Raw genomic sequence first — 27,328 nt, 5'->3', positions numbered from 1 at the left:
GCGACTCCAGCAGAATTCTTCACAAATTGACTGTTTGAAAAAATAAACGTTCCTGATTCTCTTAGATATTCTGGGCGCAAGTAACATACCATTCCGTAAGAAGCTGAAATGGAGCAATTTTCAAATTTAAGATCTTTGTATTGCTCAAAGTTTGAGTGATCGACACTGCAAATAGCTCCGCCATGACTTGCGCTGCATCTGCTGAAATTCGAAGATTCAACATTCACATCATTTATTCTCGAAAGATATAGTGAGCCTCCATGATTTTCTTGTCCAGCCTTTGTGACGTTTATATTGTCGAACAAACAGTGATTTACATAAATAGATGAATCTGTATATCCCAAATAAATCGCTCCTCCACCAGAACTTGGAGATGCATTTTTCCATTCACACCAAACAAATGAATGCTCTCCTGTATCAGGAATGGATATCCTTTGCAGAGATAAGGGATTTTCTTCAGCTCCAAAATAATCAGTGTTCGATGATCGATTACAAGAAATGAATGTGTTGTTCAACGAAGTCAGTGATGTGCGAGGGCAGTTTACAGATTGAAATAGTCCTCCATCATACACATCACTGACAGAAAAGAATGAGCAGTGGCTAATTGACGTGTAATGATGTGAAGAGGGGGTTGTAAAAGGATAATGAATTGAATTCACCGCTTGGTTATTCGTCATATTTTCAAATGCAGAATATAAAGCAGAGACACTTGCAACACCTTCTGCAAAAAGAAATGGTGCAGACGAAGTAGTCACTGAGGAAAACGAGCAATGAGATATTGACAATGACCCGCAACAGAATCCTGAAGTTGACAAATTGGATTCCATCAATGGAGGAACAACAAATGTTGAAAAGCTACAGCAAATACTGATATTCAACAAGCTTGTCGTGCTCTCGGACAAGGAGATTGGGCTTGAACATATTGAATCTTTGAAATGAATGGAACACTGAAAAATATATAGCGATGATTCGCAAATGCATCCGAAAATTGGATTATCAGAACAATGATAAATGTTGCAGTGTAACGTCACCAACGACGAATTGTCCAGTGTGAAATGCGAAAGAAGAGCATTTTGCAAATTGTTCTCTTTCAAGATTGAAATTTATTTTTGAAAAATACATAAGCGCACATATTTCAAAAAAATCTTTTTAAGATTAAAGGCACACTCACATTGCTGATATCTGGACCTATGTTGATTTGCAAATCAAAAAAAACATTCAACACCAGAAACTGCTCACTATCTTTGCAATCTGAAACAGATGCAAAGCACAATGTTAGTCCAAAAAAAATACAGCATAGCAATCTCATTCACAGCCTCCACCAGAAATCCGCAACAACAAATATTCTCAATTTTAACAAAAACTCTCGACTTCGAATATATATATGGGATAATTGATTTTTTCATAAACGTGATTCACATGATAAATCACTTGCGCAAATAGACAGAAAAGACAACATCAATAAGAAAATTCATCACATCCTTTCATAAATCATTTATGGAAACGAAGTGATTTTTTTTTATCTTTCTTTTTTTTTTTTTTTTTTTTTCATGATAATAAATATGAAAAATTTCGGGTCCAATAAGTTTCATTTTTCCAGACTTCTTTGAAAAAGATTTTGGAAATAAACACAAACCAAAAAAAGATTCATACAACTGAAAATAAATGAAAACTGAAATTATCACACATTTCAAATCAGAAAAGGAACAACATCAATTATTTATTTTTGTGAAAAGTCTTTAAAAAATCATTCAGATTTTTTCCCTGAGATTTGAAGAATAATAGTTAAAGAAATTTTTAATCGTGGCAAACATGAAATCTCAAAGCATATTGAATGATTGTGTTTTTGCAGTTGTTAAATTTCTACATATTTCAATTCAAATCTTGTTTTTTTTTTTTTATTGCCACAAAAAACAAATGATTTTTTGTTTTCATCATTGATTGATAACCCACAACAATACTTTTCACATTTTATTTTTTTGATTATTTGTTTTTTTACGTTTATGTCTCGGTACAGATTCGGGCAAGAAAATAGCGATCAACGCATTTCTAAGGTCAAGGAAAAACAATTAAAAAAATGTCAGCCTTCTGAAAATGACTTGAAATTGCAAGAAAACATTATTCCTTTGCTTCCTCTTGATGTCGTGCAAATTGTTTTTTCAAAACTTCCAACTCTTCAAGATGTTCATCGTCTAGGACGTGTGTGCCGTGACTGGAGGATTGCTTCTAATTGTCCAGATTTATGGAGGAAGTTTTTGAGAAAGGATTTCTTTGCTGCTGATTCAAAAACCGAACCAAATCCGAAAGAACGTTATCGGCAACTCAAAATCAAAATGAAAGCAAATATTGCACATAAATATAGAGAATCATTGTGGAAGAAAAGATCTAGGCTTTTAAATAATGTTTGATGTATTATTATTATTTCATTTTTTTGCGTGTTTAAAATCAAGGATTTTTTCAAACTCTTGCGATAACAGTTGATTCAACTGATTTGCTGGGGACTAATTGCAATATTTTTAACACTTTTGTTGTGCAAATTATATATTTTCCCTGTATCAATCAACGAAAGAATAAAGTTTTCTGCAGTTCTTTTTCCACTATCCGTTGTCTTTTTTGTCACAACGATCTCAAAAAGTATGTTTTTATTTACAACTTTCATTTTATTTCATTTTATTTCATTTATTATTATTATTATTATTATTATTATTATTATTCTTTCAGCTGTCAGCTACCACTTCACAATCATGATGCGCATTGCTTTTTCTCTCATCCCCATCTTCTGTGTCCTCTTCTCTCTCAAAGTTGATTTCCCCCACCTCGCCCTCTCCCGCTCTCTCAGCTCCTTCTCTCTCTACACCCTCCTCATCCTCCTCCTCCTCCTCCTCTCTTTCCACCTCCTCTTCCTCTGCTCCCTCCAAATTGTCCGGATGCGGTTCCGAATCGACAGCGCGCTGTTTGCGCAGACTGCGGTGGTGGTTATGCTGCTCGTCCTGTTCTGCCGATTAACACCGCATTTAACTTCGATTTTTGCACTTGGGTGCGATGAAACAAGAGGAGGGGATTGGAATAATTCTTCTGATTCTTCTGATTCTTATTCTTCTTATATTAATTCTTCATTGAATTCTTCTTCTGCAATTAATTCTTCATCTTCTAATACAAAGTCTTGTATTAATTGCATTTCATCATCTTCTTCTCCTTCTCCTTCTCCTCCTGATTTAAACACTTCATCATCATCGTTATCATCTTCTTCTTCTTCTTCATTAAATTCTTCTTCTTCCTCTTCTTTCTCACACAATTCTTCTTCCCCTTCTTCCCCTTCTTCACCCTCTCTTTCTTCTTCTTCTTCTTCTTCTCCTTCTGCTTCTTCTTCTTCTTCTGAACAGCGTGGTTTGTTCCGCATTGCGCCTCCGCTGCGCTTTTGGCTCAACCAGCCGCTTCTTTCTGCCTCTCAACAGGTTGCTCTGCTTCCGTGTGAGAAGAGGAAGAATATGAAAGAATTGAAAAAGATAGAAGAAAATGTTGAGAAGAATGAAAAGAGAGGGAGAGAAGAGAAAGAAGAGAAGAATTTTAAGAGAAATGAAGCAGAAAAATTAGAGAAGAATACAGAAAGGGTTTTAGAGGGAAACGCTTTGCTTCCGTGTGAGAAGAGGAAGAATATGAGAGACATGAAAAAGATAGAAGAAAATGCTGAGAAGAATAGAGAAAGAGAAGAGAAAGAAGAGAAGAATAGAGAAAGAAATGAAGAGGAAAAGGCAGTGCAAAATACAGACAAAAATACAGAGAAGAATTTCGAGAAGAATACAGAGGGAAATAAAGAGAAAGATTTAGAGGGAAATACCGAGAAAAAGAGGAGGTTATTGGAGAATCAAAGGAATGAGGAGAAAGAGAGAGGAAAGGGTGTTGTGAATGAAGAAGAAGAAGAAGGTGGAGAAGGAGGAGAAGAAACATTATCATCTTCATCATCTTCTTCTTCCTCTTCCTCTTCCTCCTCTTCCTCTTCTCCTTCCCCTCTCCTTCACTTCCCTCTCTCTCTTCCTCTTCCTCTCTCTCTTCCTTCTTCTCTTCCTCTTCCTCTCCCTCTCCCTCTCCACCCCTTCACGCATCCTTCCCCTTTCAACAAAACTCCCTTTGTCCACTTCGAAATCGGCGTTTTGCTCGTTTTTTTCGCTCAAATTATTTTCAATCTTTTTATTTCCTCTCATTTTCCTTCAAACAGATATCTTATCCATTCAAGAGCGCTTTCACTGTATAACAAGTATTCGGCTGCTAATTCTTCTTCAAATTCTTCTTCTTCCTCTTCTTCTTCTCTTTCTTCTTCCTCCTCCTCTTCCTCCTCCTCCTCTTCTTCTTCTTCTTCTACTCCCCCATCCTTCCTCTTCTCCTCTCTCCCCCGCTGCCAGCTCCTCTCCCTCCTCCTCTTCGTCTTCTCCCCTCTCCCTTCCTTCCTCCTCCCTGCCATCTCTTTCTACTTGTCCTTTTTGACCTCGCAAAGATGCTGCGGCACTTTGAAATGGAGGCATCTGGTGATTCTTCTGATTGTGTTTCAGCTCTGCTTCTGCTGGTGGCTGAGCACGCTGACACACGTTCTGGCGCTTTTGCTGGACATCTGGGGGCAGCTGGTGAAGGAAGGGAGGGGGGAGAAGAAGAGGGGAGAGAAAGGAGAAAGGGGAGGGAAGAAGAAGGAGGGGAGAGGAGAGGGAGAAGAGAAGAAGGAGAAGGAAAGGAAAGAAGAGGAACTTAAAGAAGAAGTAGAAGAAGAAGAAGAATTAAAATATAATGAAAATTATGAAGAAGATATTGAAGAAGATGTTGAAGAAGAAGAAATCGATCAGGCAGGAACAGACAATGAATTGTGGAGAACTGCAAAAGAATGGCTGCATTTGAACACACACACATTTAGAAGAAGAAGAGGAAGAGGAGAAGGAGAAGGAGGAAGAGGAAGAGGGAGAGGAATGAGAGGAAGAGGAAGAAGAGTTCAGAGAGGAAGAAGAGGAGGAGGAAGGGAAAGAGGAAGAGGAGAAGAAAATGATGATATTTCTTCTTCCTTTTCTTCTTCTTCTTCTTCCTCTTCCTCTTCTTTTTCCTCTTCCTCCTCCTCTTCTTCTTCTTCTTCTTCTTCTTTTCGTTTTCCTTTCAACTTTCATTTCTCTTTGTTCAAGCCATTTTTCCGTTCGCCTCATTCTTTCTTCTCTTCTCTTCATCCTTTCCCTTCTCCTTCGCCTTCTGTTTCACCTTCTCCTTCTCCCTCACCTTCTCCTTCTTCTCCTTCTACTCCTCCTCCTCCTTCCATTTCTTCTTCTTCTTCTTTATCTTCTTCTTCTTCTTCCTTCAAAGCAAAAGAGCATCAAAAGAAAAAGTTATCATTAACATCTTCTTCCTCTTCTTCCTCCTCTTCTGCTTCCTCCTCTTCTTCTTCCTCTTCTTCATTTTCTCCTTCTTCTTCTTCTTCTTCTTCCAATCAATCACATTTGTTTCCTCAATCATTAACATCTTCTTCTTCTTCTTCCTCCTCCTCTTCTTCTTCTTCTTCTTCTTCCTCTTCTTCTTTCATTTCACCTTCTTCTCTTCTTTCTTCTTCTTCCTCCTCTTCTTCTTCCTCTTCTTCCTCTTCTTCTTCTCTTCCATTTCAAAATGAACTTAGTTCAAATAACATTTCAAACATTCATTCAACATTGGATAATGAAATTATTTCGTTATCATCATCATCTTCTTCTTCTTCTTCTTCCTCCTCCTCTTCTTCTTCCTCTTTTCCTTCTTCTTCTCTTTCTCTTCCCATTTCAAAAATTCATTCGCAAAAGCCTCGTATTATTAAGCCGCAGTATCAGAGAGATATTATTGATACGCTTGCTTCATTGAATGAATGAAAAAAATGAATAAATGAATAAATAAATAAATAAATAAATAAATAAATAAGATTTTAAATAAATCCATTAATTTATAAATAAATGAAGAATAAAAGAAAAAAAATGAAAGATTAAAAATGAAGTATAATTTTTTTTTATTTTTTTTTCAAGAATTTGTTTGTTTTCAATTTGAAATTATTAATTTATAGTTTGTTTGTTTGGGTTATTTTGCTTTATTTTATTTCATTTTTGATATTTTTCTTGAATTTTTATTTCCACTTAATTTCAATTTTGTTTTCATTTAATAATAATATTGTGATTATTTTTAAAAAAAAATAATTGAAAAATAAGAAAGAAAAGATTATTACTTAATGAATTTATTATTCATAAGGTTAATGTTATTTTCTTTTCTATCTGTAATTGGCTCTTGTTTTTGTTTCACTCCAGAAATAAAAAAAAATTATTTCTCATTTTTTTTCCAATTTATTTTTTTATTATTTTTCTTTGGAATATTATGTTCTTATTTGAGATGTTTATAGAGTTATTGAACTGATACAGTGAATTTATATTTTGTATTAGAACTGTTTTATTTTATTCCTTTATTTTTCAATTTTTATTCTCTTTCTCTTTCTCTTTTTTATTCCTGTTAATTCTTCATCAAGAATAAAATATATTGTTTTTCGAGGGATTGTAATTTATCAATTATTTTTTTAAAAAAACATTTTTCACTTGTTTTAACTGTTTCTTTCATCATTTCGATTCATTTTTTTGTTTCAATAAAAATTATTTTCTTCTCAAATGAATTGATTTTTCTGTTTGTTTTCTATTCTTTTTTTTTTATTTATTTCCTTTCTTTTTTTCTCTCTCTCTTTCTTTATTATATTTGTTTTTTTTTTTTATTAATTGTTTTTTCACTGAGATTTATCTTTTTAATTTAAAACATTAATAAATTTTAAAAAAGAAAAATTTAATTGGAAGAAATCCAAAATTAAGATTGTAAGCAATTAGGGGAATATCTCAAAACAATGCACATTTTGACGTGTGTATTTCTTCAAAAAAACAATTCAATCAAAACATAACAATTATTTAATTATTTAATTTATTTCATTATATATTTTTCTTTCTTTCTTTCTTCGATTTCAAATAATATAAATAATTGTCTGGGTTCAAATAAAATAAATGGTTGCTTTAAAGAAAAAGAAAAAGATATTCTAAATAACAAAAGCTAATCCAAAATTCATAAAATACAATGGATTTTTTTTAAAAAAAAATATTAACTATAAATTATACAAAAAAGAATAAGAATAAGAATATGAATAAGAATAAGAAATAGAAATAGAAATAGAAATAGAATAGTTAAGAATGGAATAATTACTCGTTTTTTATTTAAAATAAAATAAAATAGAAAGAAAGAAAGAAAGAAAGAAAGAAAAAAGAAAAGAAAATACGAATAACAACTGTAATATACTCATTTTTAAAAGAGGAAAAAAATTTAATTCTAACAAAATATGCAACAAGAGTTAATTCTACCCAAGCAATCCAAGTTTTTTGATGCGTTTGAATCTGATCAAAGTTTTAGGTGAAAAAAATAAAGAAGAAAGAAAGAAAGAAATAAAATGATAAAAAAAAAAAAAAAAAAATAGAAATAGAAAAATAGAAAAATAAAAAAATAAAAAAATAAAACGAAGAAAAGAAACATATTTATTTATTAATAAAATTTAATAAAATAAAAATAAAAATAAAAATAAAAATAAAAATTTTGAAGATAATAACAATTTCACAATAAAGCATACTGTTCAGGTATCTCCATAAGACAATTCATTGCAAAAGCAGGTGGAAATGCCTCGCAATTTCTCTTTCTTATCTTCATAAATTCCACAAATTGGAACTAAGAGATAAGAAAGATAGAAATTGAAAGGAAAAAAAAAAGAGAGAAAGAGAAAGAGAGAGAGAGAGAGAGAGAGAGAGAGAGAGAGAATGTTAGAAACAGAAAGAAAAGAAAGAGAGAAAGAGAGAAAGAGAGAAAGAGAGAAAGAGAGAAAGAGAGAAAGAGAGAAAGAGAGAAAGAGAGAAAGAGAGAAAGAGAGAAAGAGAGAAAGAGAGAAAGAGAGAGAGAAAGAAAGAAATAAAGATAAAGATAAAGAAGAAGAAGAGAAGAAGAAGAAGATAAATATTATTTTTTAAGTTAACAAACAAATAATTATTATAACATGACTAAATAGAAATAATTATTGCAAACATTATCGAACTGCCTTTGGGGTATTTGATTATCAAACTTTTCCATTGTGTCCCTGTCAATCAATCGTAGCCATATAAAATTTTCAAAGTTCAAAATAATAAAACCAAAATAATAAAATAAATAAAAATAAATTAATAAAAGAAATAAATAAAAGAAATAAATAAATAAAATTAAAGAAAAAAAATTTTTTTAAAAAAAAAGTATTTTATTTATTAAAATATAATTTTTGGTTAAATAAAAAACATTTTTTAAGAAATTCTCAATAAATTCAGCATACCAAGGACCGTCACCAACACCAATACAGACAATGGAGATTGGATAATGCGAAGCCGCAACGATCGCATCCACTGTGTCACGAACATTTGTGCATTCGCCATCAGTTACAAGAAACAGAATGTGATACTTAATGGAATACAAAAAATAAAAACAAAAAAAAGCATTTTTATTTATAATTAAAATGATCATAAAACGGAAATATTTTTTTCAATAAAAGTCAAACGGCTTTTGTCTTTTTGACAATTTCAATTGTTTCTCTAATAACAGGTGCAAAATTTGTTGGGCCAGAAAGATTTATTCCTGGTGTAATTTGTTTATATCTGTCAAGAACTTCAGGAAATCCATGAGCAACTCTATCAGGGTAAAACGGAAAACAAGATTTATCTCTGTGGTGAAAAAACGAAATTATTTCAATAAATAAAATTTATGTGGCTTTCATACGTAGTGAATGAATCTCCAAATCCAAATGCAGGAATCAAATGATCGTCTTTATAAAGAAATAGGATAAATGAAGAAGAAAAATATTTTTAAAATAAAACTGAATAAAGAAAAAACCATCAAAAACTTCCATTGTCTCACCAAGAATTTCAATAACTTCAACATATGGATTTTTTACCGTCATATCATGTAGACTTCGATTTTGAAAAGATCTTTCCCCCTAAAATACAAATGAACATACAAAGAAACTAAATTGGTCCAAACATTAAACATGTTTGACTTTGTGTAATCAATTCCAAAAACAATATTTGAAGATTCAAGTCCAGACTTTCGCAAAGCTTGTTGAACCTTTATGAATAAAATAATCCTTATGTACAAACAGCAAAAAAAAATTAAAATAAACTTCTTTTATCGTTTTATATTTGTCTCCAATAGGATCAGAAGCCGAAGCACCACAGCCCATTTTAAGATCGTATTAACCATTCATTGTTTATTTGTCATTTATTCCTATCCCAAAAAAAAAAAAAGTTTTTTCAAATAATTTCTATGAAAATTTGCCTTTCAAAATACGAAATAAAAAATAAATAAATAAATAATCTTCAAATACTTGTTGAATTGTGAAATTAAAAAAAAGAAAAATATCAATTTGGAGTTAGAAATAGATAAATAGATAAATAGATAAATGGGAAGGAATGATTTCTGCCACAAAATGAGTTTCATTTCTTCAAACATTCACAAAATAATCAGAAACATTCAACGATAGTTGATAATATAAATCATTATTAAAATAAAACAATTTTTTATGAAAGCCGATGATAAAGTCTTCATATCCTTCTTCTTCCATCTTTTCAAGCACTTTCCTTTTCGTTGCCTTTCTTTTCGCTTCTTCCATTTCATTATCTGTTTTTTCTTTCAATCGATTTGAAACATTCAAAAAAAAATTCAAGCAATCAAATATAACCTCGTCATTCAACGTTGGCTGCTGTATCTCCTCCAAAAAAGCATCGATAGCTCCTATTTTCAGCAAGCCATAAATTTTCATATCTCTGTTGCCTGCTGCTGTTTTAATTACACTAATGCACTGTTCGCTAATTTCTCCGTAATTTTCTCTTGCTGCTCGATACATATGAACAACACTGCTTAAAGGCATAAGAAGTCCTTCTTTCCTCAATCGGAAGAAAAGGAAAAAAGACTTCAACATATATAGCCATCCCCCTATGATATGCACTTCTTTGACTTCTTTTCCTTTTTTATCCTCTTCTTTCTCTTTCTTCCTATCAATGTATCTTGTCAGCTCTTCCAGTTCTCTTCTTGATTCTCTCGCAAAATGCAGCTCATTCACAACGACATCTACCAAACTTTTAGCAAAGATTATTCTTTTAATTAAAAACTTCCAAGCTGATTGATAGGCAATTCGTGTCAGATTGTGATGTTCCTGATGATATTTAACAATCTCTTTTAGTTCATTCAAATAAAGTTCTTGATAGATTGGCTGATAAAAAAAAGAAAAGAAAAGAAAAAGAAAAAAGAAAGAAAAAAGAAAGAAAAAAGAAAAGAAAAGAAAAAGAAAAAGAAAAAGAAAAAGAAAAACGTTTCAATAACATCAAAAAGAAAATGAAAGTGAACATACAAAATATGCGTCAATAACACTCAAAGCCAGCAAAGCCATTTCCACTTCTTTCTGAGCTTCCTCGTTTTCCTCTTTCCTCATTGCAACTTTCAGAAGACAGGGTATACAAATTGAATGTATTTTAAAAAATGTCATGTCGCTAAGTGAAAGATAGCACTCGCAAAGATCAACAAGAAGCTTTTCATTTTTTCCTTCTTTTTTCTCTTCTTCATCAATGATCATTTCCTGAAATCGATCACTCAAAAAAATATCACTAACTTCAAAATCATAAATGCATTTCAGCACTTTCCAATATCCTACATGCTTCAACAGCAAAATGGCATTCTCCATCGAAAGTATCTTTTCATCAGTCATTTCCTTCATTCTATTGGACAGATCTTTCGTAAAAACAGACATAAATTCTTCTTTGTTCATTTTTCCCATCACTTCATTCATTTCTTCAATTTTCTCTCTTTGTTCATCATCTGAGCTGTAGCTCAACTGGGAAAACAATTCTTCAAAAAGCAAAGAAATAAATCCAATCAATAAGAATTCAATGAAACAGTGAATGCACACCAGTGAATTTTTTTGTGTTGCATGTCTCCTGCATTTTTGGCAGAGAATTTCATCAAAAAAACAACATCATTTATATCATTCATATTGTAAGCGTGTGTGTGTGGATAAAAGAAACAGTCGAAAAACAAAAAACTCAAAAAGACCAGAGTAAATTATGTGTTTATACTGTTTTCTCTTTGGTTGACATTCTGGCAAAGGATTATGAAGATAAACAATGCTTTTTCTATTTTTCGTTTTTTGTAATGGATTCAATGATCAAATTTTCATCTTTGAAATGGAATATTCCATTCACAGATTGAGAGTACGGTGAGTGAACGTTACCTATAGAACTAGAAATATCATTTTTGGTGGAGACAACTACAATGGTGGAATGCAATATTTTTGAAATTCTGTTGGATGATTTTTGTCAATTGGATGGCCAACGTGAATGCAACAATTTCATCAATTACACAAAAGGACATAATGTATGTATTTTGTATTGTTCTATATATTGTGAAGATATTTCCATCTGTATCCTTTCCAAAGCCCAGGAATGTGAGTTATTGTTGAAATGGCCAATCTCCGCTTTGTGGAGCAACACGATGAGAATGGAGCTGATTGTGAAATAGCCATTGGGAAATAAATGAAGTTACACAAGATGCATGATTTTCATTATTTTTTATTTGGAACAAGAGGTGAAAACAAATTCGACTGTTATATTACAAAATATCGATTTTTGAATGGAATTCTGTGAAGGACAAAATCTGCACAATATGATATAGAATTTAGAATATAAGGCGATGGAGAAGCTTTTTATACAAGGAAAATGGATGGCCAAATGGAAAGCTGGACATTTATTACGAAAAAAAAAGGCCAAGAAACCTGAGCGAAGCAACAAGGCAGGAGATCGGCAGCATCAACTTGGGCGATACGAGTTTTCCGACTTTTTGGAGGGGAAAAAGTTTGCTGTTCTTTTTGGCATTTTTCACAAGCGAAGTGCAGTTTTGCTTGTGATTGAGCTGCTGAAGCGAGGACGATGGCCAGCAGCTTCTGTTTTTGCACACGGCAATGCGAAGAATCACACGACAAATAAAACGAGCTTGATTTTGTTTCATGTCTTGCGCCTTTTGTGGCATTTGCTGGAGGGTCAGACAGAAGTCTTGATGCTTTGATTTCACAATTCGCTTTTGATGATTTGAAATGTCAATGCTCTTCTGTTGCTTCATCATTGTCACCAACATCCTCTTCATTTTCTTCATTTTCTTCCTCCTCCTCTTCTTTCACTCTCATTTATTGCATCCATTTCGCTCATCGTCTTTATCACCTCCCACTTCTTCTTTCAACAATTCACATATTTCTTCATCCTCATCTTTCATTTTCTCAATCTTTGCATTCCCTTTCAGTTTCCACTGGAGAGCATCAATTTTTCTTCTCATTCATTTTGATCTCACAAATCGTCTATTTGTTCGCAAGGTGTTTTATTTCTCTTCATTTGCATGATGAAATCAGATGGAATGTGGGAATACAAGGAAAGAAGCATTGAAACAAAAGACTGCTCAAAAGAGCAAAGAGGAGAGTTTGAAAGAGACAATGAATGAACAATCGAATGTTTGTTTGACTCTCAAAAAACTTGTGTGCAAACAATTGATTAAAAAAGATATTTATTCGAAAAGAAATGATGAAAATGGAAAATTTGTTAATGTTATCTTTTTATTTTATTTTTGTTGTTGTTGCTTCTTCATTTCATCAAAATGAAGTGGAATAAATAATTTAATTTTTGACAAAATCGTAAAAAAAAAATTCAAACCTGAAAACAAATGAATTGGTGATATTTTCAAAGTCATCATATTCTGCCTTGTCTTTTAACATTTCCATTCTTTCCGTTGCAAAATCCAAAATTCAATGGAAAAGCAGTTACAAAGAAATATAAAATATCAATAAATCAAATATCAAGAATTATCTAGTTAAATGAATTCGCAACAGAATTCATACAAAATGATTTTTGTTCAGAATTAAAAATAGAAATATCTAAAACAAACTATCTTAACTGCATAAGAAAGAAACAACAATTTTCTCTTTTCTGATCGTGCCATCATTTAACAATTGAAATCGAATTATACTAGAATACTGTCGATCCTTTTTGAAATCATGCTTTTTTTCTCGTTTTGATCAAAATTTCAATCTCAATGGGATTTGTGTCAAAATTTGTTTTTACATTTGCGATATCATAAAATAATAAGTGTTCCCAATTTCAACTCATTTTTTTCAAAATTCCATTGTGATTAAAACATAAATCTCAACTCAAACGAAAGTGTGATTTCAAAAAGGATCGACCATATTCAATTTTTCATTTGTTAATAAAAGTATTTTGTATTTGAATAGAGATAAGAAATAATGTCTCTCTCAAACTTATTTAACTTTCAAAAATTTCGATAAAAAAGAAAAGCCCAAAGTTAATTACGATCATAGCTACCATTATAACAAACAAAATAGACAAAGCGTTCATTGCCTTTGGAATTCCAAATTGAAAATGTCAATATGTGCGTGGGTTGTGTGAATGCTTGTATTATTATGACTATTTTGCGTTTATATTTTTCGACTGTTTTTTTGATTCAAATGAATGCGAACGCAATATGAATTATTAAAATGGAATTATTTTCTGAATAAAATGAATTTTCAAAAATGCAGGAGACAGGCAATGCAAAAAAGGGAATTGGTTTGCAATCATCTTTGCATGCTTATATTTGATTATTTCATTTCTTTCTTTGTTTTTTAATGAAGAATTGTTAAATGAGCTGGAAGATTGCAGCGAAGAAGATCAAAGACAAAAAATCATTGAACTGAACGAACTGATGAAACATATGAATTGTAAAGAATTCAGATTTGTTTTCACAACTGACTTGTTCAATAGAATATCCAAAATGATTGATGAAAAGAAAATATCTTTGAAAAATGTGTATTTATTGTTGAAGCGCCTGGGATATTGCAAAATAATGAAAGGCCCATGGATTGATGTTTTCGAAAAGTCCTCGTTGAGCGGAAAAATCCAAAATGCTATGATTTCTGAATCTAAAAAGAAGAATGAAGAAAGGAATGATAATCTTCTGGTTGATCTTTGCGAATGCTATCTCACACTATATAAAGATCATTCTCCGTTCTTGAAATGGCTCTTTATGCCTTGCCTTCTGAAAGTTGCCTTGAAGAAAGATGAAAACGAAGTAACGCAAAAAGAGGTGGAAATGGCTTTGCTGGCTTTGAGCAATATTGGAAATAATGTTTGAGTAATTCTTTTTCATTTTTGAAATCATTGTGGTTTTTTTTAATATATTTTTATAAGAAACTCGACGAAGAGCTGTATTTGAATAAAATCAAAAGAATTGTTAAATATCATCAGATGCATCACAATCTGACTTGTCTTGCGTATCAATCTGCTTGGGAAATTTTGGTACGCAAATTCTATAATTATAACTATATGAGAAGATTTAGAGTCGGTAGACGATTTCACACAGGAGAAGAACCATTTGAAGAAGTTGAGTTGAATGAACTTCATTTTGCGAGAGAAGCAGCAAGAGAACTGGATGAGCTGACGAAATGTGTTGATTATCAGATAAAGGAAGAGAAAGAAAAGGTGCAAAAAACGGAAGAAATGTCTCTTTTGATGAGATGGCTCCAAATTTTGGGGTTATATTTTTGCTTATGCAAATTGTGGAATTTAGAATTTCTTGTACTTTTATGCAACGTTGCAAAAGTGTATCAAGCAGTGAAGGATTATTTCAGAAAAATATGCCGGTTGTGCATTGATGTATTTGAAGCAGCATCCGAAAGCAACGGCGTGAAAATTTATGATTTGTGGGGGAGTGGGGCTGATGATGTTATTTTGGAGCAGTTTCACAAATCAACATTGGATGACAAAATGGCATGTAAAGGTTTGGAATTTTATGTGTATGCTTCAAGAAGATTGAATGAAAAGGAGGGCTTTCCATTTGAAGAAGCGAAAAGAAAAAGGTTGAAAAGGAAAGTGTTTGAAAAGATGGAAGAGGAAGGATATGAAGATTGCATTTTAAGCTTTCATAAAACATTTAATTTTCATCAAAAAAAATCCCATTCTTCTAAATTGTCTTTGAATGTTTATGATTATTTTATTTATGTTTAACCAAATGAAATGAATTTGGCCTTGTAACTCAAAATTATAATTTTTTATTTTTCATCTATTCGCAGAATAGAAAACAAATTGTTTTTGAATCTTCTTTTGAATTATTATATTTATTAATTCCACTTCATTTTGATGAAATGAAGAAGCAACAACAACAAAAATAAAATAAAAAGATAACATTAACAAATTTTCCATTTTCATCATTTCTTTTCGAATAAATATCTTTTTTAATCAATTGTTTGCACACAAGTTTTTTGAGAGTCAAACAAACATTCGATTGTTCATTCATTGTCTCTTTCAAACTCTCCTCTTTGCTCTTTTGAGCAGTCTTTTGTTTCAATGCTTCTTTCCTTGTATTCCCACATTCCATCTGATTTCATCATGCAAATGAAGAGAAATAAAACACCTTGCGAACAAATAGACGATTTGTGAGATCAAAATGAATGAGAAGAAAAATTGATGCTCTCCAGTGGAAACTGAAAGGGAATGCAAAGATTGAAGAAAATGAAAGATGAGGATGAAGAAATATGTGAATTGTTGAAAGAAGAAGTGGGAGGTGATAAAGACGATGAGCGAAATGGATGCAATAAATGAGAGTGAAAGAAGAGGAGGAGGAAGAAAATGAAGAAAATGAAGAAAATGAAGAGGATGTTGGTGACGATGATGAAGCAACAGAAGAGCATTGACATTTCAAATCATCAAAAGCGAATTGTGAAATCAAAGCATCAAGACTTCTGTCTGACCCTCCAGCAAATGCCACAAAAGGCGCAAGACATGAAACAAAATCAAGCTCGTTTTATTTGTCGTGTGATTCTTCGCATTGCCGTGTGCAAAAACAGAAGCTGCTGGCCATCGTCCTCGCTTCAGCAGCTCAATCACAAGCAAAACTGCACTTCGCTTGTGAAAAATGCCAAAAAGAACAGCAAACTTTTTCCCCTCCAAAAAGTCGGAAAACTCGTATCGCCCAAGTTGATGCTGCCGATCTCCTGCCTTGTTGCTTCGCTCAGGTTTCTTGGCCTTTTTTTTTCGTAATAAATGTCCAGCTTTCCATTTGGCCATCCATTTTCCTTGTATAAAAAGCTTCTCCATCGCCTTATATTCTAAATTCTATATCATATTGTGCAGATTTTGTCCTTCACAGAATTCCATTCAAAAATCGATATTTTGTAATATAACAGTCGAATTTGTTTTCACCTCTTGTTCCAAATAAAAAATAATGAAAATCATGCATCTTGTGTAACTTCATTTATTTCCCAATGGCTATTTCACAATCAGCTCCATTCTCATCGTGTTGCTCCACAAAGCGGAGATTGGCCATTTCAACAATAACTCACATTCCTGGGCTTTGGAAAGGATACAGATGGAAATATCTTCACAATATATAGAACAATACAAAATACATACATTATGTCCTTTTGTGTAATTGATGAAATTGTTGCATTCACGTTGGCCATCCAATTGACAAAAATCATCCAACAGAATTTCAAAAATATTGCATTCCACCATTGTAGTTGTCTCCACCAAAAATGATATTTCTAGTTCTATAGGTAACGTTCACTCACCGTACTCTCAATCTGTGAATGGAATATTCCATTTCAAAGATGAAAATTTGATCATTGAATCCATTACAAAAAACGAAAAATAGAAAAAGCATTGTTTATCTTCATAATCCTTTGCCAGAATGTCAACCAAAGAGAAAACAGTATAAACACATAATTTACTCTGGTCTTTTTGAGTTTTTTGTTTTTCGACTGTTTCTTTTATCCACACACACACGCTTACAATATGAATGATATAAATGATGTTGTTTTTTTGATGAAATTCTCTGCCAAAAATGCAGGAGACATGCAACACAAAAAAATTCACTGGTGTGCATTCACTGTTTCATTGAATTCTTATTGATTGGATTTATTTCTTTGCTTTTTGAAGAATTGTTTTCCCAGTTGAGCTACAGCTCAGATGATGAACAAAGAGAGAAAATTGAAGAAATGAATGAAGTGATGGGAAAAATGAACAAAGAAGAATTTATGTCTGTTTTTACGAAAGATCTGTCCAATAGAATGAAGGAAATGACTGATGAAAAGATACTTTCGATGGAGAATGCCATTTTGCTGTTGAAGCATGTAGGATATTGCCAAACGCTGAAATGCTTTTATGATTTTGCATTTAAAGATTCTTTTTTGAGCGATCGATTTCAGGAAATGATCATTGAAGAAAAGATGATGAAAGAAGAAAAGGATGAAAAGCTTCTGGTTGATCTCTGCGAATGCTATTTGTTGTTGAACAGATGGCCTTCATCTGAAATGTCTTCAATAATTGTACCTTGCCTTCTGAAAGTTGCCTTGAAGAGAGAAGAAAGTGAGGAATCACAAAAAGAAGTGGAAATGGCTTTATTGGCTTTGAGCAATTTTTGGAGTGACGTATGGGCATTGCTATTTCCTTTTTGATGTTATTTGTTATTTTTTTAATTCTGATTAGAAAGTGCCAAAAGAACTGTGGATCAATGAGTTCAAAGAAATTTTTCAATATCATAAGGAGCATCACAATCTGACACGAATTGCCTATCAGTCTGCTTGGAAGTTTTTTTTAAGCAGGACACACTTCGATCATAGTCTTGAACATGTTATTGTGAATGAGGTGCATTTCGAAAGAGAGGCAATAAGAGAACTGGAAGAGCTGGCAAAGTGGATGAATTGGAAGAAGAAAGAAGAGGAAATGAGCAAAAAAGAATCGAAAGAAGTGCTGATAATCGGGAGATGGCTTTGTGCATTGGGGATTTTCTTTCGCCTTTTCCGATTTTGGAAAGAAGAATTTGCTGAGCTTATAGGCAGCGTTGCTAATGTGTGTCGAACAGCAAGAGAAAATTACAAAGAAATTAGCAATTGGTGCATTTTTGTATTTGAAGCTGCAGCAGGCAGCAGAGATGCGACAATTGAAGACTTGTTGGAGAGTGGTGCCATTGATGCTATTTTTGAGGAAATTCATAAACCAACAATGGATGACAGAATAACAAATAAAATCTTGAATTTTTTTATGAGTATTTCAAGGAAAGCGAAAGAAAAGAAGAGAGATGAAATGGAAGAAGTTAAAAGAAAGGAGGCCAAAAGGAAAGTATTTGAAATGATGGAGGAGGAAGGAATCGAAGATGATGTGATTGGACGGTACTGTAACATTATCGAAGGAGCGCGTTATTTTGAACCTTTAAGCAAGTGTTTGGAGGACTATTTTGCTTATTGCTGATCTATCAAATTTTGAAGTGACTTCATAATTTTGTATTTCCACTTCATTTGACTTGGAGAATTTTTGATTTGAACTTGTTTTTTGAAAAACGGAGAAAAACGAATTTTGCTGTTTGTAAATGCCATTTTTCAAAGGCATCAAAAGAACATAAAAAAAAAAAAAAAAAAAAAAAAAAAAAAAAAAAAAAAAAAAAAAAAAAAAAAAAAAAAAAAAAAAAAAAAAAAAAAAAAAAAAAAAAACTTGCCAATGTTGAAAACGAGACCGAAAGACATCCAGGAGAAAGAGATGCACAATGAAACAATACAAATGCCATTTTTTAATAAATGTGTTTGCTCAAAATTAGTCTGTGATCTTAATGCTATCAAATTTCATGCCACTTTTAAGAAATTCTTTTGCAGAGTATAATGAACCAAAGTTGAGTTCCTAAACCCGCATTCAACACACTTTTCAATACTTTCACATTTTGAATACGAATATTTGACTTTTGAATATTTTTTTATTTTTGTTTGAATGAACTCATGTGAAAAAAACAATAGATTATTCGTGAAATGATAAAATAATTCAAAAAATATTGTTTTACCCAAGAATACCCAGATATTTTGTAATGTTAAACTTTTTCTTTGATTGAATAAAAATATCTATAAGTGTTTGTGAAAAATTGTTATAAACAAAAAAATGCATAAATTATTAAATTAACAAAAATCAAAAAAAAAGATTTGATTAAAAAAGAATTTGTTAAAAAGGTTTTCAGAACTCTTAGTGGCTAATAAACAGTTTCTAAGCTCAATATCATCAGTTCTTCTTTTTTTATTATCAAATGACATGCTATAATAAATTTTATCTTTGATATGTGGCAAAATATTTCGCTTCATGCATTTTCATTGAAAAATTATGAACTTTTCATTGACTTTTTGAGATCAAAAATCGCAATTAAAATGGGTTCATTTATTGACATTCGTGAAATGTTGGAAAATTTTATGTTTTGATTTCAGTGATGCCTAGGTGCAGATATTAAAATCAAATTTATTTTGAAATCTGAGAAAGCGAAATAAAGTTATGAGCGAAGCAATTTTTCAATGCCTTGTACAAAAAAAGCTTGAAAGTCCGTATTTTTCCCCATATCTTTTCATTTTCTTTTGTTTTCTATTGTTTCTTAAGCTTCTTCCTCTCATTTTTCTTAGAAAACACAATTAAAAATCAATTTTTTCAAATTATACTATCTTTTTCTTTTTCATCATTCAAAAACGCATTTGAAAAACAATCATTTTTTTTGAATGAAATGGAATATAAAAAGCCCTCGCATGTAATTCTATGATTTTTCGATTGCATTTGTGCATAATTGAGTTTTCACATTTGAATATTTTTTTTTTCCAAGCGTTGAAAGATTGTTGTCACAAAAAAGGAGAAAAAGATAAATTCTTATTCCACTCATCGGACATAATTGTTTTTTGAAAAAAAAATGCTTTGAAAAAAAAGGAATCAACGAAAAAGCAAAACCTTCTAATGCAATAATCACAAACGTAATTTTTGTTTCATCTTTTTTTCCCGCTTTCTCTCCAAATTTCAGTAAACAAACTTCTGTTTCTTTTTTCACAAAAAATAATATTCTTTTTCATCCTTTTTTTCAAGTTTGTCTATGACTTAAACAAAAATTTCTCAATCAAACACAGTTTCATTTATTAAAATTCCAAACAATAATCGACATCTCATCATAAAAGACCAATGAAAAACAGAATTCCGAAGAACCTCCAACATTTCCGATCAGAATTTGCACTTGAATCGTTTATAATTAGAAGGGTTATTAACATAATATCATTTTTTTTTTTGCATCAAACTTAGATTGAATGAATAATTTTCGTATTCCGATTGCAGTTTTTATCATTTGCAGAAAACACCAAAAATCCTTTTGTTAAAAAACAAAAATCTTTTCAATTCTGAGCTATCTGTTTTTAAACGGAATGTTAATGTGTTTTCTGAATGTTCATTTTTTGTTAACTTCGAATATTATTAACGGTTTATTGAATTTGGGACAAAATATTACACTTCATGCATAAACATTTATAAATTACTCTCTGCTGGTGATCTTTTTGTGTTGAAATAATGTGAATTAAATGAGTTCATTTTTTTTCCATATAATTAAACTGAAAGTTATGATTTTGTGTAAATGATGCCTGCTTTAAGAAATAAAAATCCAATTTATTTCGAAATCAAAGAAAGAATCATAAAGTCACAAATGAACAAAGTTATTATTATAATGTGTGGAAATAATGACTTTCTAAAAATTTTTCAATTTTAAGCAACAAATTTTTAAAACACTAGTATCTGCATAAACTCATTCAGATTTCAAAAAAATTGTATTTTCATATTTGTTAACAAGTGTCAATGACATCATTGCATAATTCTTTGTGATCTCACACATATCGCAATGATAGAAATATTTTTGAAAAAAATTTTTGTATTCAAAAAGTTAATCAAAAGCACATAATTTTTGAAATGAAAATGACAGAAGAGAAATAATTTAGCCACATATGTGAAAAAAAATACTTGTCAGTTTGGAAATTTCCCCACATTAGTAATAACTATTTCACAAACATGAAATTCATCGTCTCTTTCAATTAACGGATGTAAACATTAAGTTTCACTATTTTATTCTGAAGACAATTGGGATAATTTGAAACTCGCAGATGAAACTTGTTATAACACGAATTATTTGTAATTATTCATTTAATTTACGTTTTATCAAACAATTGACAATTGTACTAAATTTGTTTGAAATAAATTTAAAAATATTTTTTGATTTTTGAAATGCATTCTAAATACCGTTTAATGAACATAACTTCAGTTCTTTATTTTCATCAAAAGAATATCCCATAAACAAACATCCAATATTAAGCTGAAAAAAATTAAATTTAAAATAAAGAGATGACAAGATAAAGAAAGACTTGCATATTCGTTTCGTTTTGAACAAAAATTTCAAATTAAATTTCACGAACAATTGCACTTATCTTTTTCAAAAATTTCTGCACAATCAACTCTCTGAGGTGCTTCGCAATCTTCAGGCAGCACTTCACCAGACTCAGCCATCAAAGGAATTCTCCGAATCCTTCTTGACTCGTCGTTGCCTTCACAAACAAGATGAGAGATATCTTTTCTTGGAAACGATGTAGACGAAGGCAAAGAATAAGAAGAAGAAGAAGAAGAAGAAGAAGAAGATGATGATGATGAAGTAGAAGAAGAAGTGGAAATTAGAGATCGAACAGATGCAAAAGAACCAGAATTGTTGCCATCATCATAGGCCATCAGCGAAGACACATAAGTTTCATTTGGCAAATTACGTTCGCATCGTACCGAATCAAAGACATTATTGGTATTTAATGCTGTATTTCCGCAGTCATATGGAATGCGCGAAGCATGAGACGGAAAGAAATCAGATCTTCTTTTATTTACCATATTGTCGCAATATGGAAATGATGGAAAAGAACTAAACGGTGAGGATCGAAATGGATCAAAGTTAAATGATCCAGGGCCGAAGGAAAATGGATTTTGCATTTGAGAGAAGGGAAAATTTTGCTGATTTGATCCAATACAAGGTCGCAATGAAGCTTCAGATGGATTGCAAAAAGGACTGTTAACTGATGATGAAAACGAATTTGAATACATCCTGGAGCACGGTTGAATTGCCTCTGAGAAAGAGTTTGCTCCATTGAAAGTAACTTGCATTATACAATCCTGAATGCAAAGAACATCAGATCCACATTTTTCAGTGCAATAATCTAACAGTTCCGGATCACCTTGATAAGTAAATGTGGTGGATAGATGCACAAATAAAATGAGCAAAACAGAAGAAATAATAAAATTCGAATACATCAAGCAGATGCTATTTCAAACCACGAATACTTATCACTTTACAATTCATGTCAAATCAAGGAAGTAAAATACAAGAATTTAAATGATATCATCACAGTAAATGTATTAATGTTTCAAAATAAGCACTATCAGCTGCACGCTATTCAATTCAAGTTCAAGATTTTAATCAAAAATAATGAATATACACTTATAATGGGAAATTTTCTACAAAAAAACTTTTAATCTAGGATCAATCAAAAAACTTCAATATTTGAATGGTTTTCTTAACAAAAGTTCATAAAGAAAAAGATGAAAATTTGAGCAGTTTAATGGAAATACCACAATGAGGAAACAAAAATGAAGTTTGAAAGATACGGAAATGCAAACAAAAGAGATTTTTATTGTTTTTGAGTTATTTTTCTCCCGCAAAATATAACTTTGTCGAAATTGTTACAATTGCAAATGTTTTTTTCCTGTTTCTTTAAAAAAATGGATCTCAGGTATAATAAAAAAGTTTTGAGCGTGAAAGTTTTCATATTTTTGTTTCAAAGAGTTGAAGCGCTAGATGAATGAATTCAACTCGTTTAAATTCAAAGCAATTTAGCTCTACGACAGACCCAACGCTTAAGCGCGATGAAAAGCGATATTCTTATTTATCTGATGACTTATTAAAATCTTCTCCATATGCCCAGAAACAGCAGAACACTTATAAACAATACATTCCTACTCCTACAAAAGTTGAGCGTCCTTCACCTCCTATTATGTTAGAACAAAAATCATGCTTAACCGAAAAAGAACAACAAAGAATGCTTTCTCGATTTTCTTCAAGTTGTGGCCCTGCTCAGGAAAAACTTTCTTCAAAAAATGGTTCACAAAACATCCGATATGCTTCAGTGTCAAATAAGTTACCATCTTTGCTAAGCAGACAGAATCAGAAAAATGGTACATCAAATTCAATTTGTCGAATAATTATTATCATTGGAGAAAATACCTCACAAAGAGAAGAAATTGAAGCCAAGCTCTTCGAAGAATTAAAGGGACTTTGCCAAATACCAGAAATATTCACCACCTCGCTTGCACAAAAAGGAAGAAGAAAGATATTTTGTTTTCGAATTATTTCCAGAACAAATTTCGAGGACATGATTGAATGCGGAGAATTTGCAGAACACAGACTCATGGGTGGAGAATATTATGGAACGACATTGTCTTCTGTGAATAAAATATTAAAGGAGAAGGATTTGATTTGCCTCATGTCAACTGATCACGAAAATGGAGAAAAGCTGAAAAGAAAAACAGAATTTGAGAATGCTTTATTTTTTACAATTCCGAAGCAGAAAACAAAAATGAGAAGAAGAAGAAGAAGAAAGCAAAAAGTGGAGGAGATAGAAGAAGAAGAAGAAGAAGAAGAAGAAGATGATGATGATGAAGATGATGATGATAATGATGATTATGATGAAATAGAAGAAGAAGAAGAAGAAGAAGGCAACATTCATGATATATCAAATTCTGTTGAAATTAAGCGTTCTTTGAAGGAAACATTGACAGCAGAAAAAGATTCAAGCAGAAGCAGAGAAAACACAAATGAAGGAAGAATTAGACCGATTTCTGAGGTTGGAAGAAGAATGAAATATTTTTATTTTTTAATATATTTTATTTTTTAAGAAGTTTAATAATTTATCTTTTTCTGAATTTCTTTCTTTCTTTCATTATTGAAAAATTTGCATTTATTTTTTTTTATTAATAATATTTTTCTTTTTTGATTATAATTTTTAATGTTATATTATATATTATTTTAATGTTGTTATTTTTCAAACCATTTTTTTTTTTGTTGTTGAATTATTATTCCAGAGAAGATCACGTTCTTCCAATATATTCCTCGTTTCACCTTCTCCCTCAAACTCCTTATCAACACCTCTCAAAGAAACCTCACAAGAAAAATTTACCCAAAATATATCTTCTAATCCTTCTTCTATTTCTCCGTATTTCTCCGAAACTTCTTCTTCTTCATCTTCAAATACAATTTCAAGTCCTCTTCCTCTTCCGCCTCTTTCTCCTTCGTTTCATCCAACTTCATTTACTGCTTCTTATTTAAATGGAATTTTTCCTTCTTCTTCAAATTCTTCAAATTCTTCTTATTCAGAAAATTCTTCTCTTTTCTCCCCTCCTCTTTCTCCTTCTGTACATTTTTCTTCCGTTTTCCCTTCTTTTGCTTCTCCAACTCCTTTTATTCCCACTTCTTCTTCTTTATCATCATCATCCTCATCCTCATCATCTTCTTCTTCCACCACCACCTCTTCTTCTTCTTCTCCCTCTTCTTCTATTAATACATCCGTTAATTCCCCTATTTCGCCCGAACATTCTTCTCTCCCATTAAGCAGCCGCTCTATTTCTCCGGCCGTTTTGCCGGCAAAAAAAACAAATAAATTCCCCGCTCAGCCACCTCCTCCGCTTTCAATTTCTCCGAGCTTTATGGGTGCCGGAAATTTCGTTCCTATTTCTCCGAATATTTCTCCGAATCTTACTGCATATTCTTCTTTTTCAGTTCCTCCAAGCCCTTCTTCGATTTCACCTTCTTTCTCTTCTTTCTCTACATTTAATTCCTCTCCTTCTTCTAATTCATCTTCATCATCATCATCATCTTCTTCTTCCTCTTCCTCTTCTTCCTCTTCATCCAATTCAAATTCTTCCCCTGCTTCATATGCTATACGAACAGCTCATTCATCTTCTTTAAATTCTTCTTCTTCTTCTTCTTCTTCTTCTTCTCCCTCTCAGCAAATTTCTCCATTTCAGCCACAATTTTTTCCTCTTTCTCTTTCTCATTCTCTTTCTCAGTCTCAATTAAAACCTCAAATTCAATCAGAAAATCAATTTCAACCTCAAATTCAACCTCAAATTCAATCAAAAACTCAAATTTCTTCTCAAATTCAAAATTCTTCTCAAAATTCTTCTCAAATTTCTTCTCAAAATCAGTTTAAACCACAAAATTCACCTCAAATCCAACCACTGTTTCTTTCTCATTCTCTTTCTCAGTCACATTTAATATCTCAAAATATGTCACAAAATATTTCTCAACCTCAAAATTCATCATCATCATCATCATCATCATCATCATCTTCTTCTTCTTCTTCTACTTCTTCTTCCTCTTCTTCTTCTTCCTCTTCTTCTACTTCTTCTTCTTCCTCTTCTTCTACTTCTTCTTCTTCCTCTTCTTCTACTTCTTCTTCTTCCTCTTCCTCTTCCTCTTCCTCTTCCTCTTCTTCTTCTTCCTCTTCTCATTCACCCAATATGTCCCATCTTCTTCATCCTCCTCTTTCTCCTCTGTCTCCTCATTCCGTTCGCTCTCTTCGCTCTTCTCGCTCTTTTCTGTCTAATTTGTCTCATTTGTCGAATCCAATAAATTCTTCTAATATTTCTAATAATCCTTCTTCTTCCTCTTCTTCTCAAAACTCTTCTTCTTCCCCTTCTTATTCACCTTCTTCTTCTTCTTCCTCTTCCCCTTCTCCTTATGATTCAAAAATCTCTTCTTCTTCTTCTAATTCTTCATCAAATTCTTCATCAAATTCTTCTTCTTCTTCCTCCTCCTCGTCCTCTTCCTCTTCTCCTTCTCCTTCTCTCTCTCTTTCTATTCCTCATCCTCTTCTTCTTCTTCCTCAACTTCAACCTCCTCTTTCTCCTTCTTTTCTTCCTCCTCTTTCTCCTCATTCTTCTTCTATTTCTCCGTATTTCTCCGAAAATTCTTCTCAAAATTCTTCTCAAAATTCTTCTCAAAATTCTTCTCAAAATTCTTCTCAAAATTCTTCTTCTTTTTATCCTTCTAATTCAAATATTTCTTCTTCTATTTCTTCTCCTTCTTCTTCCTCTTCCTCTTCTTCTTCTCCTTCTTCTTCTAATCCCACAAATTCTTCTTCTATTTCTCCGTATTTCTCCGAAAATTCTTCTTCTTCTTCCTCTTCCTCTTCTTCTTCACATCCTCTTTCTTCTCATCGTCTTCTTCCTGATTTTTCTCAAAGAAACTCGAAAAATTCCAAAAATAAACAAAATATTGGCAATTCTTCTTATTCTTCTAATTCTTCTTCTAATTCTTCCTCCTCTTCTCTTTCTTCTTTTCCTTCTTCTTCTTCTTCTTCTTCTTCTTTTCCTTCTTCTTCTTCTTCTTCTTCTTCTTCTTCTTCTTCTTCTTCTTCTTCTTCTTCTTCTTCCTCTTCTTCTTCTTCTAATTCTTCTTCATTGGATGAAGACAATTCCTCACAAAACACATCATTTTCTGCGTTTTCATCAACAACTTCTTCATTTTATTCGATTAATAGCGGGAGAAAGAGGGAAAAAGAGAATAAAGAAGAAGAGAAAGAGAAAGAAAAGAAGAGAGAGAAAGAGAAAGAGAAAGAGAAAGAGAAAGAGGAGAAAGGAAAAGTGAAAAGAAAAGAAATTAAAATAGATCAGAAAAATCTCAAAAAATATAAAAGTTTTGAGGGAAAAACAGAAAATTCACAGAAAAAACGAGAAAAACGGGAAAAAAGCGAAAAAAGCGAAAAAAGCGAAAAAAGCGAAAAAAGTGAAAAAGGAGATAAAAAAGAGAATTTGCCAGTAAGCACACCACGTTCTATTGGATCAATGCTGAAATGTACTTCAACTTCAATTTCTGCTCCTGTAAATACGAAATCTACAAATATTTCTTCAAATTCTTCCAATTCTTTTGATTCCTCAGTAACTTCTTCTTCTTCTTCAGAAAGCAATGAATTTGTTCAGCACATTTTGAATATGTTGGAAAGAAAGGGAATTTTATAAGTTTCGATTTTTAAAACATTCCTTATTTATTTTTTTTAATAAATAATTAATTATATTTCTTATTTATTTTTCATATTGACGAAGTTGAAATGATTTTCCGAGCACTGAACGCAGTGTGAATGCTTTGATTTTATCTGTGCAAATTACATTTTTGTGATTTTGTACACTATTTACACTTCATTTATCTATTTATGCTTTTTGACAAGATTTGCTTATATTGAGAAAATTAAAATATTTTGATGAGTTTTGCTTTAAATGCGAATGCATACATACACTTTTTCTGTTCCTTAATAATTATTATCAGTGTTAACTTTGTTTACGTAACTGTTTGTATATTTTATCGA

The 27,328-nt window shown here is 31.7% G+C and overlaps 7 protein-coding genes across 7 annotated transcripts; 4 read left to right on the top strand and 3 right to left on the bottom strand.

Annotated features, from left to right (window-relative positions):
* Window positions 1–2,744: 2,744 nt before the first annotated feature.
* Window positions 2,745–6,761, top strand: MONOS_16171 (uncharacterized protein; the record flags this gene model as incomplete). Its single annotated transcript, XM_067869086.1, has 2 exons — window positions 2,745–3,853; window positions 4,217–6,761. 2 exons carry the CDS (start codon window positions 2,745–2,747, stop codon window positions 5,862–5,864), a joined length of 2,757 nt encoding a protein of 918 aa, XP_067722290.1. The 3' UTR covers window positions 5,865–6,761.
* On the bottom strand, window positions 6,520–9,273 carry MONOS_16149 (putative E3 ubiquitin-protein ligase RGLG2). Its single transcript, XM_067869064.1, has 9 exons — window positions 9,200–9,273; window positions 9,061–9,144; window positions 8,914–9,016; window positions 8,800–8,845; window positions 8,582–8,744; window positions 8,360–8,484; window positions 8,083–8,134; window positions 7,637–7,731; window positions 6,520–7,406 (listed from the first exon to the last, which is right to left on the bottom strand). Exons 1-9 carry the CDS (start codon window positions 9,257–9,259, stop codon window positions 7,370–7,372), a joined length of 765 nt encoding a protein of 254 aa, XP_067722289.1. The 5' UTR covers window positions 9,260–9,273; the 3' UTR covers window positions 6,520–7,369.
* Window positions 9,274–9,377: 104 nt separating this feature from the next.
* Window positions 9,378–11,222, bottom strand: MONOS_18672 (uncharacterized protein). Its single transcript, XM_067871713.1, has 4 exons — window positions 11,148–11,222; window positions 10,982–11,009; window positions 10,427–10,920; window positions 9,378–10,288 (listed from the first exon to the last, which is right to left on the bottom strand). Exons 1-4 carry the CDS (start codon window positions 11,166–11,168, stop codon window positions 9,521–9,523), a joined length of 1,311 nt encoding a protein of 436 aa, XP_067722288.1. The 5' UTR covers window positions 11,169–11,222; the 3' UTR covers window positions 9,378–9,520.
* Window positions 11,223–13,437: 2,215 nt separating this feature from the next.
* Window positions 13,438–15,464, top strand: MONOS_16148 (uncharacterized protein). The gene is made up of 4 exons (XM_067869063.1): window positions 13,438–13,511; window positions 13,649–13,676; window positions 13,742–14,235; window positions 14,298–15,464. The coding sequence occupies exons 1-4, from the start codon at window positions 13,491–13,493 to the stop codon at window positions 15,111–15,113; spliced, it is 1,359 nt and encodes a 452-aa protein (XP_067722287.1). The 5' UTR covers window positions 13,438–13,490; the 3' UTR covers window positions 15,114–15,464.
* A 1,276-nt stretch (window positions 15,465–16,740) lies between these two features.
* Window positions 16,741–18,523, top strand: MONOS_18016 (uncharacterized protein). Its single transcript, XM_067870995.1, has 4 exons — window positions 16,741–16,815; window positions 16,954–16,981; window positions 17,043–17,533; window positions 17,592–18,523. Exons 1-4 carry the CDS (start codon window positions 16,795–16,797, stop codon window positions 18,351–18,353), a joined length of 1,302 nt encoding a protein of 433 aa, XP_067722286.1. The 5' UTR covers window positions 16,741–16,794; the 3' UTR covers window positions 18,354–18,523.
* Window positions 18,524–21,284: 2,761 nt separating this feature from the next.
* On the bottom strand, window positions 21,285–22,414 carry MONOS_15742 (uncharacterized protein). Its single transcript, XM_067868636.1, has 2 exons — window positions 22,242–22,414; window positions 21,285–22,144 (listed from the first exon to the last, which is right to left on the bottom strand). The coding sequence occupies exons 1-2, from the start codon at window positions 22,267–22,269 to the stop codon at window positions 21,339–21,341; spliced, it is 834 nt and encodes a 277-aa protein (XP_067722285.1). The 5' UTR covers window positions 22,270–22,414; the 3' UTR covers window positions 21,285–21,338.
* On the top strand, window positions 22,333–27,224 carry MONOS_15741 (uncharacterized protein). Its single transcript, XM_067868635.1, has 2 exons — window positions 22,333–23,809; window positions 24,048–27,224. Exons 1-2 carry the CDS (start codon window positions 22,769–22,771, stop codon window positions 26,982–26,984), a joined length of 3,978 nt encoding a protein of 1,325 aa, XP_067722284.1. The 5' UTR covers window positions 22,333–22,768; the 3' UTR covers window positions 26,985–27,224.
* Window positions 27,225–27,328: the final 104 nt, after the last annotated feature.

The sequence above is a fragment of the Monocercomonoides exilis genome (genome assembly GCF_001643675.1).
Source record: "Monocercomonoides exilis strain PA203 chromosome Unknown scaffold42-869251, whole genome shotgun sequence".
NCBI classification, from domain to species: domain Eukaryota; phylum Preaxostyla; order Oxymonadida; family Polymastigidae; genus Monocercomonoides; species Monocercomonoides exilis.
Note: the sequence above shows the minus strand (reverse complement) of the source record. Positions and strands in the feature narration are given on the sequence as shown.